This window comes from Fringilla coelebs, assembly GCF_963513975.1.
Source record: "Fringilla coelebs genome assembly, chromosome: 2".
Taxonomy (NCBI): Eukaryota; Metazoa; Chordata; class Aves; order Passeriformes; family Fringillidae; genus Fringilla; species Fringilla coelebs.
Genome location: NC_140029.1, coordinates 89,445,982 through 89,471,741, shown reverse-complemented (window position 1 = coordinate 89,471,741; position 25,760 = coordinate 89,445,982). Strand labels below are relative to the sequence as shown.

The following is a 25,760-nucleotide window of genomic DNA, read 5'->3' as shown; positions in this document are numbered from 1 at the left end:
CAAAACATATGGCAGGAAGGAGGAGGTGTCTTACTTTCAACTTCTTTCCTCCCCCACCGTGTACACATGTGCTCCTCCCTCATTGATCATTTCTGCCTCCCATGTTCCTCCATCTTCTGCCATTCTCGTTGTGGACACTCCCCACATTATTGACCCCCCATCTGGCTCTCCAGAAACATGTGTTAGGGCACTTACACGTGATGGTGGCACAGTTCAAACTGTGATGCAGGTGTTGGAAAGAATGGAAATCTGAAAGGCAGAGCCAGCCATAGGGCTCAGAGTGGGGTTCCTCACAACCCCTCCCCAGATATTATATATATATATTGTATATTTTTTCAATGTTGTCATTTGAGGTTTATTCTCGTTTCATGCAAAAAAAAAAAAAAATCAAACAAAAAAAAAACAACCAACAAACCACTGCAGCTTTGTGTCGCTTTGTAAAACTGTCAATACTCCTAATACTAAATGAACGAAGGTAAGAAAGATGAGGAAACAAAGTGGATTTTAAAATAAATGGATTTCAAATAAAACATTCAGGACTTCTGCAGTTTTTCGCTACAACCAGGGAAAGGAATAGTGTAGCCTCTAATGTGAAACTGGAGCTTGTCCAGAGCATGAATTTACTGAAATTACTACCTTATCTCGGGGAAGGGTTACATTTTTTAGCATATGTGATCAAGCAAGAAAAACACATCACTCATGACCCTACCCCGAGCCTTTCTGAGAATCAAAATGCTCTGTAAACACAATGTAGCCTTCCCCAGGACTTAGTGCTAGGGACTCAAGCCTGTCGCAGGCAAATGTAGCACATGCAGCAAACTGAATTCTTGAACACAGTAAAATAAATAAGGCTCTTTTCATACACTTAGTGTATCAACAGAAACAGGCCAAATCTCCTTAGCTTCATCTCTCTTCTCACATGATCTGCTTTTTTTATCAGTATGATAAGAGTATTTTTTATACCAGGGGTTCCAGCTTGTAGAACAGCCCCAGCACTCCTGGGGGAAGGAGGCATCTTCCTCTTTCTGCTGAGCATGGAGGGGATGGAAATACAACAGATACTAGCACAGCATGGCTCTGAGCCCAGCAGTAGCACGAGTTGTTAGGACAGTGCTTCAGAGCAGGTTGTGCTTCTTCCCTGGATCTACTTGGTCTGGTTTTTCAGACCCTGCAAGACAAAAAGGGGCTGTCAGCTGATTGACACATCTTGGGGCAATGTCTGCAACATGTGAGGGACCCAGAGGAAAATTCTGCAATTTGCTGGCAGCCAAGGTTGAGAAATCCTCCTTAGGGGCAAGAAGGCAGTACAGTAGGTGAGAGTGGAAGAGCCCCTCTGAGGGCAAAGGTTGCAGCACAAGATCTCTGCTTGCTGCAGTTCTCTCAGATGTTTCAGCTCTAGCCTGTCTTCATGTCCAACTGTGCCCATGTATGGTTGTTATGGGTCCAAAAGAAGTAAACGTGCTGGGGTAAGACACTCTTAAACTCTTCTGCTTTGTCTCATTCCCAGTAAATTCTAACCCTTTGTTTCATCAAGGGAGTTTACAAAAGGAACTGTCAAACCAGTACCGTGACATCTTGAAGCACTGGAATAATTCAAGTCTCCAGAAGGGAAAAAAAAGGCCACACTGTGCACATTGGAGCAAAAAACTTGGCACAAAATAGTCGTTGCGTCCTGAGAACGCATGATGCAGATCTGGTCTGTGACCAAAAGCACCACCTCTCAGAGCCCTGCAAAAGACCAGGTCTCAGGACCACGATGTCCCTGTACCTCCACAGCAGCCTCAGCCAAGCGCTACGGCTTACAAGGTGGGAGAGGCCAAATGAACGATGAGTTCGTAGGTGGCCATCATGATGGCTGCGTTTGGGATCTGGCGGACCAGATGTGCCAGGAGCCCCCGGTACAAAGCCAAGGGTCCCTCTTCACGGACCACCAGCTGCAGAGTCTGTGCCAAGGAACGGTACCGGGAGCCCTCCTCTCGCAGCCGCGTCCGAATCACCTCTGGGGAGACAAGAAGGGAAGGCACATATTAGCAGATGGATCCTAGAGGCATGGCATCTCCCACCAAGGGGAGCAGAAGCACGGAGAGTGGAGCCACTGACCGTGGGGATACGCAATGCACGTAGCGCATGTTTTGGAGACGGCGGCGGCGCTCATTAGTCCGAAGAAATCGTTGTTGTTTGGTGGAAGAGCGAGCGATGGGGAATGGGAATGCTGGCTGTTTCTCAGCTCTTTTTTCAGTGCTTCATAGATGACAAAGTGTATGATGGTCTCTGACACTCCCGCATAGGAGGCAGTGATCCCACGGTAAAATCCACGCAGGCCTTCTGTGCGGTACACGTGCATGGCACACTGGAGAGCGTTGCTGGCCGTCTCCCCCTTCACCCTGGAAAGAAGAGAGAGGGTGAGGACAGCACACTGCACCCCGACCTACAGGGCTGTTGTGAACATAGCCATAAGCCTCTTGCCCAGCCCATGATCTGCCATGTTCTGATGAGAAATCACAGAACTCTCTCTTGCCCACCAACCCCCAAACTAATCCTGATGTGACATGGAGTGGCTCTGCAGGCTTGCCTTACCTGGCTTCCAGCTGCATCCTGGTTTTCACTAGCCAGATGGGGTTGGTGAGTGTGGCTGAGCTAATGCCTGGGGAACAGAAGAGGAAGACAGCCATGAGTGCCAGAATCATGCTGACAGTTTGTGAAGAGGTGCTGATCTATCAGCTCTCAGAGCTCTGCTTGGCAAGCTGCAGGCATTTGCAATTTGAGAATGACCTTGAGAAGAGATATTTAGGGCAGACTATTTGATTCTCCTCCTCCCCTATTCCAGCCTTTGTCTAGTGGTAATTAGCTCCTCTGCCTCCAACAAACCCTACTACAGGCCCGGGTGTTACAAAGAGGCAGGAAACAGAATGCTAATTTTTCAAGAGTGGAGGATTTTGTTAGAGAACTGGAATGTATCAAGAGAAATGGTTCTGTGAGTGGTCTAAATTACACGCTGCCTTCTCCCTCTCACAGCAGAATAGAGCTCATGATAGCAGCTGAAGGGGTAAAGACAAGACTTCAAGAGATGAGACTAAGAAGAATGAAGGGTGAGAAAACATTTGGGTTACCCAAAGAACTCACTTCTCCACATGCGGAGGGAGAAAACTTCAGAGCAGCAATGGAGAAGAAATGAAACACATAGGCATTTCCAGACAGAAGGACCTCTTGGCTTTGATTTGAGACAGAAAAGGCTCACCTGCACAGGCTGCTGCTAATATGTGTACTTCCTTGGACTCTGGCACCAGCACAGTATTAAGCCTCTCCTTAGTAGCAGAATAGGCAGCAAAATATATAGCCCTGATTGGAAAAAAATACAGAGGAGGTTACAGCTCCCCTATGAGGAGCAGAGACACTACTGTGCAGTCTCACTCCAACTTTCCTTACTCCCATCACAGTTCTGTCTAAGATATCATTTATACCTGGCCCCCAGCAATCATCTTAACACTACCATCAGAAGCTCCAGAAGATGTCTGTGTGAAGGGGTCCTGTGGCCCGTGAGCACAAGGCCCAGACTGCTTTCAGAAAGTGGAGTGACAGTTATGACACAGGTCCCTTAGGAAGTGTCCAGCATGAGGCCCTGCCATGGAGCAGTACTCACCGGGAAGGAGCAACCCCAGCGAGGTTTGGACCCAGACCTCGGAACAGGGACCGTTTGCCTTCCTTCTCAAGGATGGCCCTACAGAAGGAAACGAACAGAGAAATCAGCAGAATAACTAAGCTGGGGACTCTCCTGCTCCTTCTCCTTCGTTCTTCAGTATTACTTGCAGCACCCTCTCCTCACCTCCCGTGCTATCCTTTTTCTGCCCTGCTCTCATTTTCTCTCCAATCACTTCTCCTCTCTCCTTCAGTCACAGAATCATGGAACCCCTTGGGTTGGAAATTGCCTTAAAGATCTACCCTGCCATGGGCAGGGACACTTTTCACTAGTCACTGCATCCTATTCTTGATAATGCCATCCCTGGGGGTCGGATCCAACCACTAGCTGAGAAATTTCTCCCAGCCCCCTAAGCTGCCTTGCAGAGCACAGATCACTAGTGAGAAGCAGATGTAGCTGTGCTCTGATCAAACTTTCTATAGCACTTGTGGCTTCCAGAGCCTCAGCTCAACTCTCTTTCTCTCTGTCCCCTCACACCCTCCCTGATGGCCCAGCCATCACCTCCCTGGTGCTAACAGGCACATTGCCCTGTCCCACTCACCTCAGCAATTTGAGCACTCCAGGAGATGGTGGGGTGGGATTCATCAGCCTCACACTCATCCCTGGCAGCTGCATCTCTGGGAGGCACAGAGGCCGCAGTGCCATCTGGGATGACTGCAGACGTGTCTTCACCACTTCCAGGGGACAGGTCAGGATGGCTCCAGCTGTTCCACCACATCTAGAGCACAGCAGCACGCGTAAGAATGACCTCTGGGCCATAATAGGGCAATAATTCTGACCCTGCTTGTCCACAGCCTCTCCCCTCTGGGAGAGGAGGTTAGGCACCCCAGCCTGTGTCACACATGACCTCCTGCTCTGACACTGATTAACCCAACAGCTCAGCTTGGGACATCATCTGGCACACTCACTATTTGAGACAGAGTCCCAAGTCCGTGGGGACTCAGCAGTCCCCCAGAGCAAACATTTCTGTGCCCACCCTCGCTGCAAAGCCTTCTGCTGAGGTCACCCAGCACTGTGGCCCACACTTCACCCAGCCACACCGGCTCACAGAGCGGCAGCACAGAACCCTCCCACCTCCCAGCCTGCCCGTGTCTCTAATCCACAGTTACATCAGACCCACATTTGCAAGGCCCTGTAAGCAAGATCTGCAGTTTCTGCCAACAGCCAGGCTCTCTCCAAGCCTGGCTCGCTTAATGAAAGAGGACTCTGACCTTCAGCAGGCAAAACCTATTTTTGGAACTCATGAACCCTCTCCATCAATGGCTCTCGTCACACTGCAGGAATGCTGAAAGGACACATATCCCCTTTTTCCCTTTCCACCACCCAGGGACAAGTCAGAACTGACACATTTGGTTCTCAGCTTCTGCCTCTCTAAATCCTTTGACTGATAACTCTGCTCTTCTAGAGAATGCTCAGTACCTGAAAGACCACTCTGAGATGAATTTTCATGCAAGGCATGCAAGAGGCTTTGACAAACGGACAATTATTCACATCTGCAACAGCCAAAGTTGCTTTGTTTCAAAAGAGATGGAGGCTTAATAAAAAGCTCACTCTGCTCCAGAGAAAGAAAAGCCAACCAAAGAACTACAAGATATCAGGGAAAAGAATTAGGTATATCATCAGAATTACCTGTGACAGTGCAGGATAGCAAACACTTAAGAGTTCTGAAGAATTATTTTGACAAAGTCTACACAGCTCAGTCAACGTATACAGTATTCTCACAGCCTTTGCTCCTAGGGCTTCATTATCATTGCCAAGAGGAAGGGGGGTTAAAAAAAAAAAGAGAGAGAGAGGCCTGGATGCCTACTGCACATCCAAGAGTTGAAGACATGGCAGCTAGGAGATTATGCAGCTAATGATGCTGGCAACTAGCTATGCTATTCCATAACATGTGGCTTTGTCAAGCCCTTGGCAGATGTACAGAGTGGTGGTGACGACTTGCAGAGCAGTCCATCAGCAGCAATTTCCCTCAGGAGGTATATGATGAGGGAGTCTGGCAACGTTCTGACTCCTGAATTTAGCTCCAGCTCAGAAGACAGAACATGGCAAAGCAGTGAACACCCTGGCTCAGGTTCTCTGGGTCAACAAGCTGACCAAGCACAGACTCCAAGACACAGCCTACACAGCAATCCAGAGCTGTATGAGGCAGGGTCTGCTTCCACAAAGGCCACGTTGATTCTTCCCACACAGACCATATTCACTCAGGGGTCCAACAGTCCTGTTCTTTACCTTAGATTCCATTAATTTGTCTTATACAGGCTCCAGACTTACATGCCTGTTGTTTCTTTGACCAGAAGTACAGTTTCCAGTTCAGGAAAAGATTGAGTACAGTGGTGACAGATCAAGGTCTAAAAGGTCTGAATAGGGCAGTTTCAACCCTTTATCTAAAAGCTGAGCAAACAATACATCAGGAAAACATTGAGAAAAGCAATTGCTTGGTATACTAATAATTCTTCTCTCTAATAGTGCATAAGGAAGCAAAAGTTTATGTAGCCCTCTCTTAATATTTAATTTCTTCGACAAGTCCCCACCTGCAATGGTCAGGATCTGAGTTTGAACACACACCTCCAGTATACATAAAAGTTTCCTGAGGTCATCTTCCTGAAGCTACTGATACATACAGATAATAAAAAAGTATTATAAAAGAAATAATAACAATTAAAGAAATTGTTACTCCTTAGCATAGTGGCCATTTAATCAGCAGAAAGAGTGTGAGGTGAAGGGCCGCTATGAGCCACTGTGCCTCAATGGCAAGGCTAAAGAGGAAAAAAGAACATCCATTAATTAAAGCTAAGGAAATGAGGTGTACCAGTTGTTCAAAACTAGAAGAAATCTCAACTGTGATGTATTACAATGAATTACATGATGATACAGCTGCTTACACTCTATGGAAGACATAGGTCTGCAAAACTCGTCTGTTTCAGGAGAAATGGAAAATTATGTGTCATTACTCTAGAAGCAGGAACTAAAGCAATTCCTGCAAAATAGGATGAAGAGCAGCAGTGAAAATGAGTACAACATGTACTCTCAGAGGAAAGCCGCAGCAAAAAGTGCTAATTGAAGAAGGCGGGTAATTTTACCTCAGAAAATGGTACTTGCCTCTAGATCTTGCTTTCATGTTTTAAAGGGAAAACCAACAAGTTTGAGGCGACAGAAAAAGAGGATTAGTTGAGAAATACAAAAGACACTGCTAACATTTTTTAAGTAATCTAAATAGTGTATAAGCACATGCACAGAGGTGACAAGGTTTACTGGTAATTCATGTTAGCTCTTACTCAGGCTAGCCAAAAATTAAGATGGCTTGAAGATCTTCATTTAAGAACAGCAATGCTGGATCAGACAAAGCTGCAGTTAAACCAGGTTTCTGCCTAGGACACAGAAAAATAAAGGTCACCTACAGAAGAGTAGGAGAAATACCTCCAGAATACTCTCCCAGCTTCCCACAATTTTCAGTTTAGGGATTTCCTCGGCCAAAAATGTTGCCTTGCTTTTAGTAGCCTTCAACACATTCTTTTTCATTCATCTTTTTAAAATGCTTCTAGGGCACATAAGAAGCCTTCACCTTCTACCATCCTGTTGCCAGGAGTCCCACAGTTTAACTGCACACTGTGGGAAGAACTGTGTTCTTGCATTAGTTCTGAACAAACCTCTCAGGAGTTTCTTTGGCTGCTCCCTGGTTCTTATACTGTAAGATAAAGTGGAGAACTGCTCCTTCATGAATGAGACCCTGTTTTGTTTCATTACACAAACCAGTAACATTAAATATAGTGCAGCAATAAACTGAACTTCTCATTCATCTCTAACTCATGTTATTAGCCCCGGGGTTTTAATTAGCTGTAATTCGGGAGTATTGCTTAACGGATGAGGACAAGATACAGACTGACAAAGTTCCCAGTAGTGACATCCTTGTCACAAGCCAAACTCTCAGTTTTTCGGGAACCAGGGTGGAAAAAGATGAAGAAAAGCTTAAGAAGAAAGCTAAGAAAGATAAATGTATTAAGAAAGTCTAAGATGCAATGAATATATAGTTCAAAGGATAAATTAATAAAAGACAATAATATATACAAAATAACAATGGGAACAGACGAGGACAGGTGCACATATGCAAAGACTGACAGCACAAGAACTGGATTAGCTGCAGGAAACTGGAAATCTACTAATTAAAAGCAATTAAATTATGTGCCTTATTGTACATGCTGTATCACAGGCCTCACTGTCACACAGACTCCAGCAGGTTGGTGGGATTTGGAAAAGGAGCAAGTGGATCCCTAAGCAGGACTTCTGCAGTTACTCAGCAAAGTCCGGAGGACCACATTATTTTCTGCTTTAGGGCACCATGAACTTGAAGCTCATTGTTTCGAGACTTTAAAGCGAGGAAGGGGGTAACGCCACGGGACAAATTACTTGTTCAGGGGCACGCTTCTAATGCAGAAGGGCACGGCTGGGATCCAAACACCTGGCTCTCCAGAATCAGCCGCACTATTTAAAGCCAGAAAAGTGACACAGGAATCTCAGCCATGCGCTGATGGAGAGAGCTGGGCGCCCTCCCGAACACATGGATGCCCCGCTGAAAAGGCCTCGTGGCGCTCTAGTTCAGCACCCAGCTTCCCTTGCCCCGCATCCCCCGCAAGCTCCGGACGGACCAAACTCCGCGTCCCACGGGGAGGCTCTCCGCCTTCCCGAGCCGCGGAGCCAGGCATTCCCCGCGGCGCTGCGGGGCTGCTCCGCGCTGCCGAGCCGCGATCGGGACCGGCACAGCCGCGACCGCGCGGGCCAGCACGGCGGAGCCGCCGGGGGCTGCCTTGCTCCGACGGGGGCTGCATTGTCCCGGCGGGGGCTGCCCTGCTCCGAGGGGGGCTGCCCTGCCCCGGCGGGGGCTGCTCTGCCCCGGCTCCCCGGCGGGGGCTGCTGCTGGACCCGCGGCCCGAATCCCGCCCCCGGGCGCCCTCCTGCCCCCGGGCGCCTCCCGGGGCACTCACCCTCCCGCGAGCAGGTGGAGCAGCGTGCTGTGCTGCGACATGGCCCCGCCGCTGCCGCCCGGCCCCGGCCCGGGCCGGCGCCGCCGCAGAAGGAGGCGCCCGGGCGGCGGCAGCAGGAGGGGCGGGCGGGGCACCGCGAGGGGAGCGAGGGTTCCTCCGTGCAGATGTACGGGTGATAGTTCACACAGCTCCTTCGGCCCGGCCACTCAAGGCTCTCCATTAAAAACAAACGAACAACCACCCCCAAACCTCCAAACCGTCCCCCAAACTTATACAAACTCTTCTTTGTTTTGCACGTAGGGGGACCAAGGCAAAGGGATGTTTTTTCACCACTGGAAAGCGATGGGTCCAAGAGCAGAGCCAAGTGGTTCCTGACGCTCATTCCCGCTCATGGGACCCATAAGTTATTCCCCTCTGCGGATTCACTTCCTACATTGGTCTGTGTTGTAGCAGCACTGTACCCAAACTGGACACTTAGTCAGTCCTAAATCACTCAGTGCTGTGAGTGAAGTCACAGCTGTACAGAATGTGATATAAATACAGAAATGCTTCTTCGGATGTTTGGGTTGATATAAAAACGGGCCAATGCTCTCCACAAAACCCCCCCAATCCTCTCAATAAATTAGACCCATCCATGACTTTGAAGTTCAGAGGATCAGTGTGAGAAAGACACAGAATATTCATGGGCAAAAGATCCTTTGTTGCTTTTTCAAATGCACAGTTTCAGAGTGCATCGGAGTTCATTGAATATCATCATCCTTAAAAAAAGCAGAATGTACATCAACATGATGCTGTTGCCAAAGAGGCACACATCAGATCAGTTCATGGGTTTAGGAGGATAGCCTGTGGGTCAGATGAAACGAGCTGTCAGAACAGCTCTGTACTGCTGTGACTTCACTCACAGCACTGAGTGACACAGGACTGACTGAGCGTCCAGTTTGGGTACAGTGCTGCTACAACACAGACAAATGTAGGAAGTGAACCCACAGAGGGGAATAACTACCTTGGCCGCTCAAACAGAAGGATTGAAAAAATGTGCAGCTTTTAGTCTGGAGGAGAAGGAATTAAGGGAGACATGGCAACTGAGTCCAATTGAGTACAAAGACACTTTGAAAAGGAAATGAGTACCTTATCTGCGGTGGAAAAGAGCAGAGCTATCAGCTCATCAATAGTACCTGGGCACTACCTGGGCAATGAGAGAATGACCAGTAAAAATACTGGCTTTCTGGTCAGTGAAATTGGAAACTGGCCAAAGATACCTAGAAGCTCCAAGCATTTTTCACTCATCTTTACTGTGGTGGTGGCCAGGTGAATATCTTAAATAGCACTAGTTGCAAGTGGGGAAAAAGTCATTCTAGATTTCTAAGCACTTAGGCAAAGTCAAGGTTTTCAGACCAGTTAGGGCTGATGAACTTCATGCTATGATGAGAACTGGAGAACTGGTGGGCCATTATCTTTGAGATATCTAGGCAGTGGAGAGGTTCGGAAGAATATATTTGGAAAAGGCCAAATATATTGGCCATTGAAAAAAAGAAAATTTGATTAATTACTGGTCAGCCAGCATCATTTTACTGCCTTCCCCCATGACACTGGAACAAATAAATATTATGTAGGCAACTCACATTTTCCATTTGCAAATAGAAGAGATCAAGTTAAACCAATCTTTCATGGCAGACTTGTCCTTGTGGTCAAGGAAGTAACAATAGATATTAAATTTTTGATTTCAGTAGGATTTTTACTCTGTTTTATCTGACAGTCTAAGAAGCACATTAGGAGATATGGGAAACTGGATCTACTGAAATCACTGTTGGGAGCATGTGATGCCGATTGGAAAACTCTAATATTAGTTTTTGATGCTATGCTGTCTATCTGGAAAGAAGTCTCAAGGAGTCCTGCAGAGATCTGTTTTCAGTGTGCTATCAGTGTGGTTTTTTCCCCAGTAATTTATACAGTGGACCAGAAAATTGTATCTGTTAAAATCTGCAGAGAACATTAACCTGAGAGGGGTTGCAAAGGATTTGGTAGGGAAAAAATCATATACAAATGATGTTGATCAATGGGAGAAATAGCCTGAAAGTGTAGAACACTGTTTATTAAAATCATGTGCTAAATTTTGCACTTGGAGAGAAATAATGAATTTCATGAAGATAGGATGGAGAATAGTTAGACAGAGACCTCCATTTTGTCACTGGTTTCCATCAGGCCCAGGACCTTCAGCAGAGTATTGGTACTGAGAACAGCTGAAGGACGCAGAGCCTTGAGTAGCCTTTTCGGGAGCTGTACTATTTGCCTTTCTCCTCTCTCCAAGACTTTTTGGAGCCCCCTGATATTTTAGTTCTTGCTGCCAAATTATTTTCACTGCATTTGTAGGGGTGCGTTGACTCTGCTTCTTTTCCTGTTGACTTTAGATCAGACCCTTTGCTTTCTGCCTGCAAGCAGAAATAGTTGTGGCTTCAGCAGGATACTTATCCACCAACAGCCATAGCTGTGGTTGTCCTGGATGCTCTGTCACCACCGCCACTTCCTGTCCTTCCAGTTGCATCAAAGTCTTTTGGGACTCTAAGGGATAAAGAGCCATCCAGCCCTTCAGAAGGAAGGCTGTGGGGGCTAATTTTTACAGAGCAGTGTTTCCTTGTCCCTGTCCTGAACCAGAAGGCCAAGCTGGTATCATAGGCTGGTGTCATGGGCATACCCCAAAACCTCGTTGCAAATACTTACAAATCAAAACTACTTCATGTCTTCCTCCCTGCCAAGTCTGTGATGGTTTTTGGATTTCTGTCCATGCCTTATCTTAGTGCCTACAGTCCCTTTCTCCCTGTCTTTGTGCTGTCTACTGGTTTTACTTAGGAGCAGTGTTGCCCCTCTCTTCTTCTTGAAAGTCATTTGGGATTCTGCCCCACAGCGTTCTTCAAGTTGCCTCTCTCTCAAGTGCTCTTGCTAATCCTTGATCACACTCAGCATACATAGGATTTGGTATTTGGTAATAGCAGGTGAGTCTTATTTCAACCTTCCAGGATGCCAGAAGTGTGCTTTCAAAAATGAGTCTTACAGTAATCCCTGTTTGCTGGGCTGGGGTTTGGACAGGACAGCCTTGGTGTGTGTGAAAAATGCACTTTTTTTTTTATGATTGGCTTTTCACAAATATTAAAATGACTATTATATGTGCTATGTTAGAAAGTGATACTGTATTAATTTTCTTAAGTGGTGTGTTAAATATAGTTTTAGGCTATAATATAAGGTTAAAATAGAAACCATGCTATGTAGGATACTTTTTTTTTCTAAAGAAAGGACTCACACTGAGATAGCAGCCACAGGACACCTAAATCTTCCAGAGAAAAAGAAATTTATTGCCCTCTTATCAAGAGAAACTAACTTCTTCCCGCCTTGCTCAGCCATGAAGATGTCGTCAGGATTAAGAGGAAGAAGCTGACCAGACAGAATCCTTTGTTTGAATGGAATTTACGCATCATGTATGAGATGTATGAATATGCTACAGGTTATTGTTTTTAAGGATTAATCCTCTGTTAACGAGTGTCCTTTTTCAGGCTTATGTTGTCCAGAAAGAGGTACCCGTACGTCCGTAACTCTGTGTGTCTGTTGTATCATATTGTCCTTATCCAAATTGTCCAAAATTTTTATTTCTCTAATTATATTGCTATTTTTATGACCATTTTATTGCTATTTTTATGACCATTTTATTGCTATTAAACTTTTAAAATTTTAAAAACAAGTGATTGGCATTTTTCACAGTGTGCAAATGAAATTCCTTTTTGGCGCTGCTAAGCTGCACATAGGGCACGTCAACCACTAATTGGTGTCCCTCCACGGGGGCAAGGAAGACATGGTCCAGAGTAAAGCTCCCCAAGCACGTTTGGTGTGGATGTTGTATTTCCAGCCCCAATTCTTATAACTTTAAGAAGTATGCTCCTGCTGAGCCATACATACTACTCGCTAGCACAGAACTGGCTGTAGATGTCACATGAATGTCAAAGCTGTAAGGAGAGTAGGCAGGAAGACCAGTTGTCAAAGAATTGTGTCTAAAACCACACCAGATGTCACATTTTGGACAGATGAAGTGAACCTGACAAGTCTGGAGAGGACCCTGCAGAGGAGCATATTCCTTTGAAAAGAAGAAGATGGGATTTGATTCGGAAAACAATTTATTTCTGGCAACCTAATGTCATGGGAGTCAGCACACATTGTGCAACCCCCTCTTGGTGCTTTTCCCATTCTTTTACAGGCTACACACAAATGACCTCTGATTTTCCAGGTGGCTTGTCCTTTGGAACCATGAATGCAGGAGGATCAAGGCTGGGAAGGAGTTGGCATTTCTATGGCTTATCTGAAGGTATCACATACTTTTCAGCTAAATGTGTGCGCTCTCAATCTATGGCTGCCAGCTGCAACATTTTAGTGATCCCAGAGCAAACAGTAAAATATCAATCCATCAGCTGGACAAATGTGTACTTATACAGTATACAGTCATCTATGCATATGTACCATATACATCTCATTGAATATATATATGAATATATATATTTATGCATATTCACAAATAAAACAAAAGGTGCATGGGGCATACATGTATATATCTCTTGTATGTACATAAACATATATACATACCTACTGTGAAAAACACCAATCACTTGTTTTTAAAATTTTAAAGGTTTAATAGCAATAAAATGGTTATAAAAATAGCAATATAATTAGAGTAATAAAAATTTTAGACAATTTGGATTAGGACAATATGATACAACAGACACAAAGTGTTACGGACGTACAGGTACCTTCTTCTAGGCAACACAAGCCCGAAAAAGGACACCCATTAACAGAGGATTAACCCTTAAAAACAATAACCTGTTGCATATTCATACATCTCATACATGATGCGTAAATTCCATTCAAACAAAGGATTCTGTCTGGTCAGTGTCAACTTCTTCCTCTTAATCCTGACGGCATCTTCACGGCTGAGCGAGGCGGGAAGAAGTTAGTTTCTCTTGATAATGGAGCAATAAATTCTCTTTCCCTGAAAGATTTAGGTGTCCTGTGGCTGTTATCTCTGTGCGAATCCTTTAGAAAAAAAAAGTATCTTACATAGCACAATTTATATTTTAACATTTTGTTATAGCCTAAAACTGTATTTAACACACCACTTAAGAAAATTAAAACAGCATAACTTTCTAATACAACACATGTTAATATTTGCGAAAAGCCGATCATAAAATAGGCATTTTTCACACATACCATACACATTGAATAATATACACACACACACACACACACACATATATATATATGCATATATATATATATATTTATGTATATTTGCAAATACAATGGGATGTGTATAGACCACACCATATACATATACACACCGTTCCACGGCCAGCAGAGGGGCACAGCCCTCGGGCTCCGGAGCTGCGGGAGCAGTGCGCGGCGGGGAGCGGCACCGGCCGGACGGGTTCGGGAGCGGGCGGCGGCCGGGCCGCCCGTGCCGCTCCGTCCCTTTAAGGCGCTCCGGCGCCGGTCCCTTTAAGGCTGGCCCCGCCCGCCCCGCCGCGCCGGCCCAGCGCGCCCCGGCGGCCCCAGGTACGGAGGGAGCGGGCGGGGGAGCCCCGCGGCCCCTCCGGGCGCGGGCCGGGCGGAGCGCGCCGGGGGACGAGGGACGGGGCTCGGCCAGGGGCGCGGGGCTCGGGCCGGGGGCCGCGGCCTTGCTGTCCCGGCGGGCGGGCGGGTGGGTGGGTGTCTGTCCGTCCGTCCTCTGCCGGGCCGGGCCCGCGGGGGAGGCGGCGCTGGCGGGTGGCAGCCGGGTCGGGGTCAGGCGGTCGCTCCGCCCGGCGCTCACCCGCTGTCTGTGCCGCCCCGGTGCCAGGTGCAGGCGCGGCGGGTTCGGCGCCGAGCCTCTCTCCCTCGGTGCCCGGCGCCATGGCCATGAGGGAGCTGGTGGAGCCGGAGTGCGGGGGCTCCAACCCCCTGATGAAGCTGGCGGGGCACTTCACCCAGGACAAGGCCCTGCGGCAGGAAGGACTGCAGGGCCCTCTGGCCTGGCCCCCCGGGACGCCCGAAGCCGCAGCCGTGAGTATCGCTCTGCTCGCTGGGCTGGCTCTGGGTCCTGCCGGCGACTGCCGGGGGGCTCTCGGTGCAGCTGGTATCGTGTTGTGGTTTTCTGCGGAAAAAGGCCCAGGGGTCACCCGAAGCAGGGTTATGGGGTGAGGGCACGTTTGTGGGCACTCAAGGGGTGTTGGCGGCTGTGGTGAGCTGTGTGCCTTGCTGTCACAGGCCCTAAGCCAGACAGTAGTGGGAGGGGGTTGGACAGGATCCCTCGAAGTGTTCCTGCTCCCTTAGCTGGCAGCTAGTGCAAGAAAAATGTTGACAGGCTAAGTGCAAGGAAGAGGAAGATACAATCTAATTGGGTCACGCTGTCTGTGTGTGGAGAGGGGCATGGGATCAATGTTGACACAATTGCCCACTCTTCCCTGCAGGTATCCAAACCACTGGGAGTAGCCACTGAAGATGAGGTAAGAACAGATTTATTGGTCTCCTTGTACCTTTTGATTAATCTTTTTAAAGCTTTTCTCATCCACACTGTTTGTTGCCCCTTACCTGATGCTAATATTTTTTTCTGACAAACCCTTCTCTCAAAGTCCATGGCTCTGCCTGTTCATCTTCTGTGCAATGTTTGCAATCCATCTCTGTCTTTGGCAGCTGGTTGGAGAGTTTCTGCAAGCTCAGAATGCCCCTTTGCTGTCCCGTGCACCCCAGACCTTTAAGATGGATGACCTGTTGGCTGAGATGCAAGAGATTGAGCAGTCAAGCTTCAGACAGGCCCCTCAGCGAGGTGAGGGGAGCCGAAGTAGGTGGAGAGCTGGAAAAGATCTTGATGTTTATGGTTAAGCTCCTAGCAGGGTGGTTCCTATCTATTGAGCTCTTCTGAGATTGTATCTGGAGTATTCTTTCTGGATTTGGGCTTTCCAGTACACTGATCTACTGGAACTAGTTCATCAGAGATTGATAAAATGCTCCAGGCACAGGAATCCATGTTGTAAGAGAAAGGCTGAGGGACCTGGACATTTTAATCTGGGGAAGAGGAGTTTGAGGGGCAGGGGGGCGGAGTGTTTTGTTGTTGTTGTCAGCAGCCATGGTCAGGATCTTCACAGCAATAGTCAGGAGAAGAACAAGGGCTAATGGACACAATTTGTGGAAAGGGGAACTGACTAGGTATGTGGAAACATTTCTTCCCTTGGAGGAGGCAGTAAAGTACTGGGACAGGTATCTAGGGAAGCTGGGGAATTGCCAGCCATGGACAAGTTCAGAAGTTAGCCCATAAATGCCCTGAACAGCCTCATCTCTGACTTTCATCTTAATCTGCTGTGAGAACACTAACAACCTCCAGAGACTCCTTCCAAGTGAAATATTTCTGTGATTTTATTCTAACAAAGGGAAGGATCAGAGGTGATTAGGGCTAGCCTAGACCATATAAATGATGCCTTTGAGTGCTCCAGTCCTCACTTCTGTTTTTTTTCCCCTCATGTAGCACCAGGTGTGGCAGCCTTGGCACTGTCTGAAAACTGGACCCAGGAATTCTTGGCTGCAGCAGATAATGCTGGTGATGTCTCTTCGGATTACAATGAGGCTGACTGGTCACAGGAGTTCATTGCTGAAGTGACAGGTAAAGTGTCCTGTTTTGGAATTACTGTCAAGGTGATGTCCAGTCACATGCCTGTGTGTAGTGAAGAGACTGTGAAATTGGAGTATTGCTTTGGGCCCAGCAGTCAGTGTTTCCTGTAGCAGCCTTAATGGGGTGGAGGGTGGGAAAGCTGCTTTGTGATGGTGTTATGGTTAGGTCAAATTATGAATAGTGTGGTGTGGAAGCTTTTATTTAGGTGTAAGGGTCTTTTGTTGTTAACTTAGGTTACTTGGGGAATTTTGGAAAAGCATGCTGTTTAAACTGCTTTTTTAAAAGTTATGATTCAACTGATGTAAGTTGGAGATGGCCTTGTACTGCTTCTTAATTACATCTTCTAATTCCCTCTTGTAAGGCTAAATTTGCCTTTGGCCAAGGTAAATTCTCTTTAGTGTGCTTTGGTCAAATATTTTGTGTCAGTTGTATGAAGGTAGAGGGATGTTGCAGTCTGGAAATGTGCAAATTGAGTGTTTCTGGCCTAAAGGGTAAGCCCTATTTAAAAAGCCATTCTGTGTTGTGTATAGAACTGGCTCTGGAATAGGGTCCTGTTACCACACATGCCCTAATCTGGAAATTATGGAAAAGAAACAAGTGTATGCTATTCTCCAGGAGTGGCCACTGTAGAAAGCTGGGCAGTTCCACTCTTTGACCTTCGCTCTTTACATTTCTGAAAATATAAATTAGAGTTACAAAGGTCTTTGAGAAAGTTCTGATGAAAACCTAGTGCTTGTAGGCTGTGCTTTTGACAGAGACTTGTAATGCATTGCTAATTTTCTTGACCTACATAGTATCCCAGATGAATAAGTTGTGATATTAAAGTAGAAAATCGCACATTTATCGTCACCGCGGTGGCATCCGTATTAATTCACTCTCTGAACCAAAGGCTTGATTTTTAAATCAGCATAAACAAAGGTAGAAGAAGCAAGCATAAACAAAGGTGTGGTGGTCTGCCTGTCTTACTTTTCTCCCTGTTCTTCCTTTGCAGATCCACTGTCTGTGTCTCCTGCCAAGTGGGCAGAAGAATACCTAGAGCAGTCAGAGGAGAAACTGTGGCTTGGGGAATCAGAAGATCAGTCTTTGGCTGATAAATGGTGAGTCTGACTTCTCAAGGCTAGCTGCTGCTCCTAGGCACTTGGGTGGGTGAAGCTTGGAAAAGTGATAGATATCTGCTGTGGCCTGAATGCTTTTTGAATCATTTAACTTAGACTGGTGTTCTCAGGCCTTTGGTGTCAGAGAAAGGCAGAAACAATGCTTACAAACTGAAGTTTTTAGGAGTGTAGCTTTTCTGTTCTCTAGTTCCAGGAAGGTACATTGATCATGTAGGCTACATTAATCTCATGCCTGATGCAAAGCTCCTTAAAGTAACTTCAGGAATGAGCTCAGGAACTTTTTTCCTGCAACAGATGCTTTTTTACTAGACTGTACTAGTTGTAAACTTTCATCGTGTAATTCTTCCTATCTGACAAACCACTTCCAGCCTTTCCTTGACGTATTTATAGGTTCAGCCTTCTGCATATTATTTTAATGTGGTTTTTTGTGGTAGGTTAAAGATGGATCATCTCTCTGTAGGTACCTGTTGGGTACAATCAAGTTTTTCAGTTAAAGAAGCAAAACACACACAAGCAATTTGGGCTTCTAAAATCTTTCCTTACAAAAATTTTATATATTTGGACTCTTGTTGCACCTGGCTCTTGGCTTCTCTGATAACTTTCTGCAAATAATGGACATTCCTGAGTTATTGCCACTGGTTCCAAAACTTCCCCAAGACTGAAGGTAGTGATACCACCTCAAAGTGGTCCTCTCCTGCTGTAAGCCAGACCAGACATATTGAGTTGTGTCATTGCTGTAAGCCCTCAACCCTCTGCAGAGCTGATGCTTTTCCAAGGCACTGTTTTCCTCTTCAGTGGGCATGACCTACTTTCTTTGTTCCTGGATATATGACCTTGTTTCTGGTAGTGCTAAAACTTGCAATGTCTGATGGCATGTGAGCTTGGCAAGGAATCCAGACTGCTCTGCAGAACTGTGCTGACTCTGTAATTGTTTAATTCTGCTGCTGTTTGTGTTAGTCGCTGCACAGCTAACATAGTAGTAATTTTGAAGTTTTACAGATGGGTAATGGTAGTGAATCACTTAGGAGAAGCCCAGAATCTTTGAGGAGGGGTCGTATCCCTCCGTACTGTTGTCTGCCCCATTGTGTAGACTCTTGTTAGTGAAAGAGTTTGCTATTGCCTGGTATCAGGCTATCTCTTTCCCTTTTATTGCCTTGGAACACAGGTATGAGGAATACCAGCCTGAGGATGATCTTAAGAAAACTGTTACTGATTTCCTCTCCAAAGTGGATGATCCGAAACTCAAGAATACTGAGGTGAGAAATCTGACTGGGGCTGAGATTAATTATTACTGTGAATTAGTAATTATATAATTAGTAGTAATTATATTACTTTGAATAAAGGGTGTGGGGAATTGAGATGGCTGAAGATAGTAAAGGAATAAAGCCTCCTGCTGTCCCATGTTTCCATTTCTTCCCTGATTCCTGGAAGTTGAACCCTGCAATCCACTTTAGATGTTATCCATCTCCACTTTTGTGAAGTCTGGTCCTTCCCACCTTTCTGGGCCTTTTGTGCTCGCTCTGCAGAGAGAAGCCCTCTTAGTGAAGGAGGGGGGCATGGGCTGAGGGCTTGTGGGCACATCATCTGCCCAGCTCCAGCCTTGTTTCATTTCTCTGCCGCAGTTCCTAAAGTTTGTCCGCCAGATCGGAGATGGGAGGGTATCGATCGAAGCTAATCAGGTGACCCACAGAGACCAAGATCAGGCAGAGCAATGGGCAGCTGAGTTTATGCAGCAGCAGGTAGGAGCCCCAGGCCTGTATGCTCTGAAGGAAGAAAGCATTTTGCCACAGTGCACAGTCTGGGAGCAAAGGAAAATGGAAAGTCCAGCTCTCAGCAATGCCGAGGGAGATAAGGGAGGGGCTGTTGGGCTCTTAGCAGAGTCTAGACAGAAGATGGGAATGTATCTGGACAGTTTGAGTTTTCTCATCTCCCACAGCATCTGTGAGGAAGAGGAGATTCAGATGAATTTGTTTCCACTTCATAGGCCATCAGCTCTTACTGATGGGGAGGAAGGGTCATTACAGACCCTCCTGCTGTTTTGGGATGTGCCCCGAGGTTGCCAAATTCTAAAAAGAAAGGTGTGTTTCTGTTTCCAAACTCCCAGGGGGCATCCGATGCCTGGGTGGATCAATTTGCGCGATCTGGGAACATGTCAACTCTTGATACGGAATTTGAGCAGGCAAAGGCTGCTGTGGAGGTAAAGCTGGCTGAGAAGGAGGTCTGGGGTGCCAACTGAGAGCCCATGGTAGGGTTACCTCTCTCCTTTGCATGCTCTGAGGAGGGCTGGAAACATTCAGGAGGGAGTTCTCTGGCATGTCTATAGATGTGAGTTTATGGCTGGGGTACTCCAGTCACACTTTGTTCTCCCTTCAGTCAGATGTGGAGTTCTGGGACAAACTCCAGGCAGAATGTGAGGAGATGGCCAAGAGAGATGCAGAGGCTCACCCTTGGCTCTCTGAATATGAAGACCTCAACTCCTCATCATATGACAAGGTAGGGGAGAAGAGGGTCTCTCAACCCTAGCACTGTGGTGGGCTGCCCTGGGGAGATTGGCAGTGCATCTGCCTCACTCTGAGCTCCACAGACTCCAAATGCTGCTGGGATTCATTCTCACACTGATGCTTTGCTGTCACTTACACCCTTGTCCCAGATCATCTAGGAGTTAAATACTGTTTTTACTTGGGCGTCTGCAAATGTCATCTGGTTCTTGTCTGGCACCAAATACCAGTGAATACAGGGATTCATGCAATGAGTTCGAGTGTTGTATCCCCTGGCCCCATCCCTGCCCCCCATCTGGCCCCATTCCCCTCCAAGCTAATAAGATACATACTAAATGTTTTGTTTCTCTATCAACTTACTCCAGGTTTGGTTTGGGGGATTTTTCCAGCACAGAGCAGGCAGGAACAACTACCCTTGTTCTCTGATCTGCTACAAATTAGCAATGAGGATGAGGTGCTGGCTAGTCTGCATCTTGAGTGTTCCTGATGCAGCAAGACTGGACAGTGCTGTGCTGTAGAGAGTGCTCTTCTCCCTAAGGCTGTCTCCTAGCTTTAGCCCCTGTCTGTCTGTCTGTCCTGCTAGGGTTACCAGTTCGAGGAGGACAATCCCATGAGGGATCACCCAGATGCATTTGAAGAGGGGCGTAAGCGCTTGGAGCAAGGTGACCTCCCCAACGCTGTCCTGCTCTTTGAGGCTGCAGTGCAACAGAAGCCAGATCATATGGAGGTGAGTGGCAGCAGAGATAGCAAGCTGAGCTGTCAGGACAGCTGTCCCTTCAGTGTTAGGACCTGTGCAGAGTGTATGAAAATATCTCATTTTTCTGAGGCCCTGGGCTTGTAGCTGTTCTGTGTGAATCCTCAGGGAGCCTCTGAGGGAGGAGGTTTCTGACTTAAGGTCAGTTACAGGAAGCACAAAGTCGTCTGGCTCAGAGCTGTGTAAAGTCTTTGGAGCACATGAGACTGTGCATGGAGCCAAGTCAAGGAGTTCTCATCTCTCAGTTGCTTCTGTGAAAGTCTTTATTGGCATTGTAAGTTTGGAGGAGCTTTTGATGGATCAGTGCTATCTGTATTAGAATCTAATTCTGAGAAGCTCATTAGACCAGGGCTCTGACTAAGTCTTTCATCTAGGTGCTAGGAAAAGATGTGACCCAAAAAGATTGGGTATTTTCACAGTCTTAATTGAAGTTGTGGGCCAAAGAAGGATTTTTACTCTGAAGACAGAGTTCCAGCTCCTTGTTAAGTGAATACTTTTTTCCATAAATCACTTCAGCTTCTGTAGGATGAATTGAGAAATGGAATAGGCTGTGTGCCTTTTTCCAGGGGTAGAGAACATGGATATTCTCGGGAAGAATGCAAATACGCTCATGTGGTGCCTTTCTGGAGTGCCTGCCTCAAGGATCAGGGGCTGCTAAATTTTCAGCATGTCTTGTTCAAGCCCTGCTAATTATATATGACTGCACATACATAATTTGATTACCCTGAGATTTAAATATGAGTGACATTTTGAAACAGACATTCTTGGCTTCTGGGAATAGCCATCTAATTTTCTAGGGTACTCATAATAGGTGAAAGGTTAAGCAGAAGGTTTGACCACTTTAGCTTTAAAGTGGTCAAAAGGTGTTAATGCCCTTCTAGAACTGTTGCTTTTTTTTCATAGACAGTGTGGGCTGTAGGCTGAGCATGATGGAGAGGTAATTGAAACCTTAGGGAAAGAAATCTTGGCCATTTCTGACTAGCTGTATTGGAAACATTCTGAATTCTTCAGGGAAGAAATCTTGGGCCAATTCTGGCTAGCTGTATTAAAAACATTCTGAATTCTTCTACTGTGACTGCAAAATGTACAGGAGAAGTCAAGACTTCACAAATGGTACAGTGATCAAATAGACATGAACAATTGCTCTGAAGGAGATGTCACGTTTGCTTTGGTCCAAGTCACAACTTTACCTTGAATCTCATCAGCTCTTCTGCTGGCAGAGCACTGCAGTTATTGCTGGTCAGTTCTGCTTGAATTGTAGCTAGTTATGTATGGTGAGGCACGAGAGATTCAGGGGTGCACATAGCTTTCTGCAGGGCTTCTGGGTCTTTGTTAATTTCCTTCCTTGAGGCAGTGGATACCTCATTTTGTGACTTACATTCAAAAAGCAGGTACATCATGCTGACAGCCCCACCAACTATCTAGCCTGTTTTGGACCAGGGGTGTGGCTACCAATGTAAAGTGAACAGATACTTTGGATTTAGTGCCTAGTTAAATATTCCTTATATCAGCTGCTTGGAGGTGGAAGTCGTTTTCATGTACTGGTGTCATGGTGATTGGAAATTCAGTAAAATTAACAGTGCTTCTACTTTCAGGTCTGAAAGTCAACTTTCCAAGGTTACTACTTGCTAGTGGACCACTGCACAAGTTCATACAGCTGCCTGCCTCGGGGGTCTCCTTATTATTAGCACTGCTGCTATGCCATTTTGTTCTTGGGAAATAGGAGATCTGCATTTTCCTCCTTCCTCTGCAGTTTGACCACAGTTAGAAGTTAAAAGTCGAGATTCTGTGATCTAAAAGTGTAAAACTACCAACAATTTCTTTATGATAGATTTCCAGGTAGACATTCACTTCTGTTCTCTTTAACAATGCCAATTTTACTGTCTTTGAGGACTTATGTGCCATGACATCTGTCTATCTTTTTAGAGGAACTTAGACCTGTGGCTAATGTGTATACTTTGGTCTCTTTGATCTCACTCTAAAACTGTGCTGGATAATATACTGGATTTAATCTCTGTGTTAGTGGCTTATTGACTGAATTTTTCCTCTGTAAGTCTAACTTTGTACATCTATGTCTTCCTCAGGCCTGGCAATATCTGGGAACCACCCAAGCAGAGAATGAGCAGGAGCTTTTGGCGATCAGCGCCCTCAGACAGTGAGTGTTGCTGCAGAGCTGCTGAGTGTGGCTTCTTATTGGATGTGTGGTGCCACAAGGACCCCTTGGCTGTCACGGGGTGCTCTGTCTTGATTGTTTTACCTCCTGTGTCTGGGTGTCTCCTACACTGATTTAATGTTGCATTCACTTCTCTTTCTTTGCCCTGCAGGTGCCTGGAGCTGCAGCCTGGGAACCTGACAGCACTTATGGCTTTAGCAGTCAGCTTCACCAATGAGTCCCTGCAGAAGCAGGCGTGTGAGACCCTGCGGGACTGGCTGCGCCATAAACCAGACTATGCCCACCTGCTGAACAAGGAACCTGAGGAGAGTGTCTCGGGGACAAGCCTGGGGCCTTCCAAGCGTGTCCTGAGTTCCCTGCTCTCTGAGTGAGTGATTGGGCTCAGACTGGTCCGGGCAGGAGCAGAGCGAGCAGGCCGAGACCGACTCTCCACAGTACACCAATATCCTGTTCTGTGCTTTTCCAGCTCGCTGTTCATGGAGGTGAAGGAGCTGTTCTTAGCAGCTGTGCGCAGCAACCCCTCAACTGTGGATCCTGATGTCCAGTGTGGCCTGGGTGTCCTTTTCAACCTCAGTGGCGAGTACGAGAAGGCTGTGGATTGCTTCAGTGCAGCGCTCAGTGTGCGCCCCAATGTAAGAAAGGGGCAGACTGAGGGTGCTGGAGGCACTAGGAGGTTTATGGGTGAAGGTTTGGGTGGAGGTGGTGCACGTGCAAGAGGTGCATATTTGGAGTGGAGGAATAAGACAGACATATGAGGAAGGAGTAATTGGCTTGGACCTTTAGGAGATCCAGTTCATCTCAGCCCTTTTTTCTGTGTCCATTCCTCCAGGACCACCTTTTGTGGAACAAGCTGGGTGCCACCCTGGCCAATGGGAATCGGAGTGAAGAAGCAGTGGCCGCGTATCGTCGGGCCCTGGAGCTCCAGCCGGGATATATCCGCTCTCGCTACAACCTGGGCATCAGCTGCATCAACTTAGGCGCCCACCGGTGAGCACAGGATGGGCTGCTCTGCTGTCACCTGTGGGTTTGTGTGCGTTTGGGGGAGACTGACTGCTGTAGGTTATGAGGGCAGAACCACACTGCCTGCAGCCTTCTCTTGGCATAGGGTGATAGGTTTCTCCTTGAGTCAGGTCATATGAGCTCTCAGAGAACCAGTCACACCTGAGATAGCTCTGCTACCCAGAATGGCATAAAATTAGCAGGATGGCCTCTGAGGTAGTTTTGGAAACAGAAAAAGTTTTAATGAACGGCAAAATAACAAAGCTCTTTCAGAGAAAAACCTGAGCTGGGGCAAGAGGTTCCTGCTCCTGCTAAAACATTCCACAAAAGCGGAATGTTTTTCTTTTTCTAGTGAATTACCTAGGTGGGACTTTTTGGCCTCTGTCCAATTGGCAATCCGAGGTCTGAGGTGAAGTCTCAAAGGTCCTATGAGGTGTCTTTTGACCAAATTGAGGAGAGAAAGTTCTGGGCTTTTTTCCTTTTTAAGCAGACAAAGAATAATTTGGTCACTCTGTCAACAGGGGGCACATTCCTACGCTAGGAGAGCAGAGCGAGTGTGTGGACTCTGCCCAGAGATCCAAGTGTCATGCAGTTACAGGTGGAGGCCATCTGGACTCCTGATTCTTCTAGAGGGAAAAGGGGGACCTCTGGTTCTGGAGCGGGGTAGGATCTGGGAAGAGGAGGAAACTGTTTTGGATTGGAAATACTTTAGAAGCAAATGGGGAAGGGAGTGTGAAATGAACCATCTTTTCCACTAAGCATGTTCTTCTGTCGACAGTGAGGCTGTGGAGCACTTCCTGGAGGCTTTGCACATGCAGCAGAAGAGCCGAGGTCCGCGAGGGCAGCAAGGAGCCATGTCTGACAACATCTGGAGCACCCTGCGCATGGCTCTCTCCATGCTGGGGCAGAGTGACCTGTATGGGGCAGCTGATGCCCGTGACCTGCCCACACTGCTGAAGGCATTTGGCCTCCAGCAGTGACTCTGGGATAGGCTCCCCTGCGAGTGCAGCGGTTGCCAAGCCCAGCAATGACCTTAGGGAGAAAATGTTCATGAGGGTTCACACACATCTTTGCCCAGGTAGGGCAGATCATTGGCAACTGTTTATTTTTAAGTACCCGGTGAAGTGTGCAACTTCCCCAGCCTGTTTGTTGTGGCCTGAGCATTTCTGAATGGTTCACATTATCACCTCCATGACGACTGACACCGCTGCTTCACAGATGATCAAAATGGGGAAGACAGCAGCATCCTGCCCTCTTGCCAGACTGCATTTGCAGTAGTGCCCAGCTTGGCTGTGAGACCTTGGCTGTGAGAGCCATTCTGCAGACTGCCTGCAAGGGTGTGTCTTGAGTTCAGGCTGCTTTGGAGGATTGGGACTGCTGTTTCATCCAAAAGGGTGAAAAGTTGTGGGGCTTGAGCATGCTTCCCCATGTATGTGCTTGCATGTGTGTATATGTGGGTTGCTAGGGAAAACTGGGGGAGCAGTCCCCTTTCCTGGCCACTGGTAACTTCATGGTACAGCCGGATGCTACTTCTCAGTGTCTTCATGAACCTTTTAAGACAAGCATATTGTACTGATGCTGGGGACATGGGTGGAGGCCCTTACCCTGTCAGGGTAAGGGGAGATCCCAGAGGTCAGGCTTGAGAGAAGGTGATAGGAATAAAAGTCTGAAATGTAACCTCTTCCAAAATATGGTGGGGAAAGGGGTGAAGTCTTAATTTTCTCTTGCTCATCTGTCATTGTTTTCCTTTGTGCAAAGGTCCCCATCTTGTGTGTAACTGAATCTTGTTAATTATAAATATCTGTATATGATTCTATTGGGGAAAATGTTTTTTAATTGTAAAGTATTTTGTATAATAAAGGTATAA

At 46.8% G+C, this 25,760-nt stretch overlaps 2 protein-coding genes across 5 annotated transcripts; one reads left to right on the top strand and one right to left on the bottom strand.

Moving 5' to 3' along the window:
* Window positions 1-54: 54 nt before the first annotated feature.
* LOC311151136 (solute carrier family 25 member 33-like) lies at window positions 55-8,765 on the bottom strand. Its single transcript, XM_084201346.1, has 7 exons — window positions 8,677-8,765; window positions 4,239-4,415; window positions 3,641-3,718; window positions 3,239-3,339; window positions 2,578-2,644; window positions 2,101-2,384; window positions 55-1,999 (listed from the first exon to the last, which is right to left on the bottom strand). The coding sequence occupies exons 1-7, from the start codon at window positions 8,715-8,717 to the stop codon at window positions 1,800-1,802; spliced, it is 948 nt and encodes a 315-aa protein (XP_084057472.1). The 5' UTR covers window positions 8,718-8,765; the 3' UTR covers window positions 55-1,799.
* A 5,428-nt stretch (window positions 8,766-14,193) lies between these two features.
* PEX5 (peroxisomal biogenesis factor 5) lies at window positions 14,194-25,760 on the top strand. 4 transcript variants are annotated; one of them, XM_084226045.1, is made up of 16 exons: window positions 14,194-14,265; window positions 14,549-14,751; window positions 15,159-15,194; window positions 15,382-15,514; window positions 16,211-16,345; window positions 17,346-17,451; window positions 18,635-18,725; window positions 19,092-19,208; window positions 19,574-19,666; window positions 19,843-19,962; window positions 20,551-20,694; window positions 22,806-22,876; window positions 23,046-23,261; window positions 23,361-23,526; window positions 23,724-23,881; window positions 24,672-25,760. In XM_084226045.1, exons 2-16 carry the CDS (start codon window positions 14,602-14,604, stop codon window positions 24,871-24,873), a joined length of 1,938 nt encoding a protein of 645 aa, XP_084082171.1. In that variant the 5' UTR covers window positions 14,194-14,265; window positions 14,549-14,601; the 3' UTR covers window positions 24,874-25,760. The 4 variants fall into 4 exon arrangements, with proteins under 4 accessions (XP_084082171.1, XP_084082173.1, XP_084082172.1 ...); XM_084226047.1 differs by lacking the exons at window positions 14,194-14,265; window positions 19,092-19,208 and having other exon boundaries at window positions 14,477-14,751; XM_084226046.1 differs by lacking the exons at window positions 14,194-14,265; window positions 19,574-19,666 and having other exon boundaries at window positions 14,477-14,751.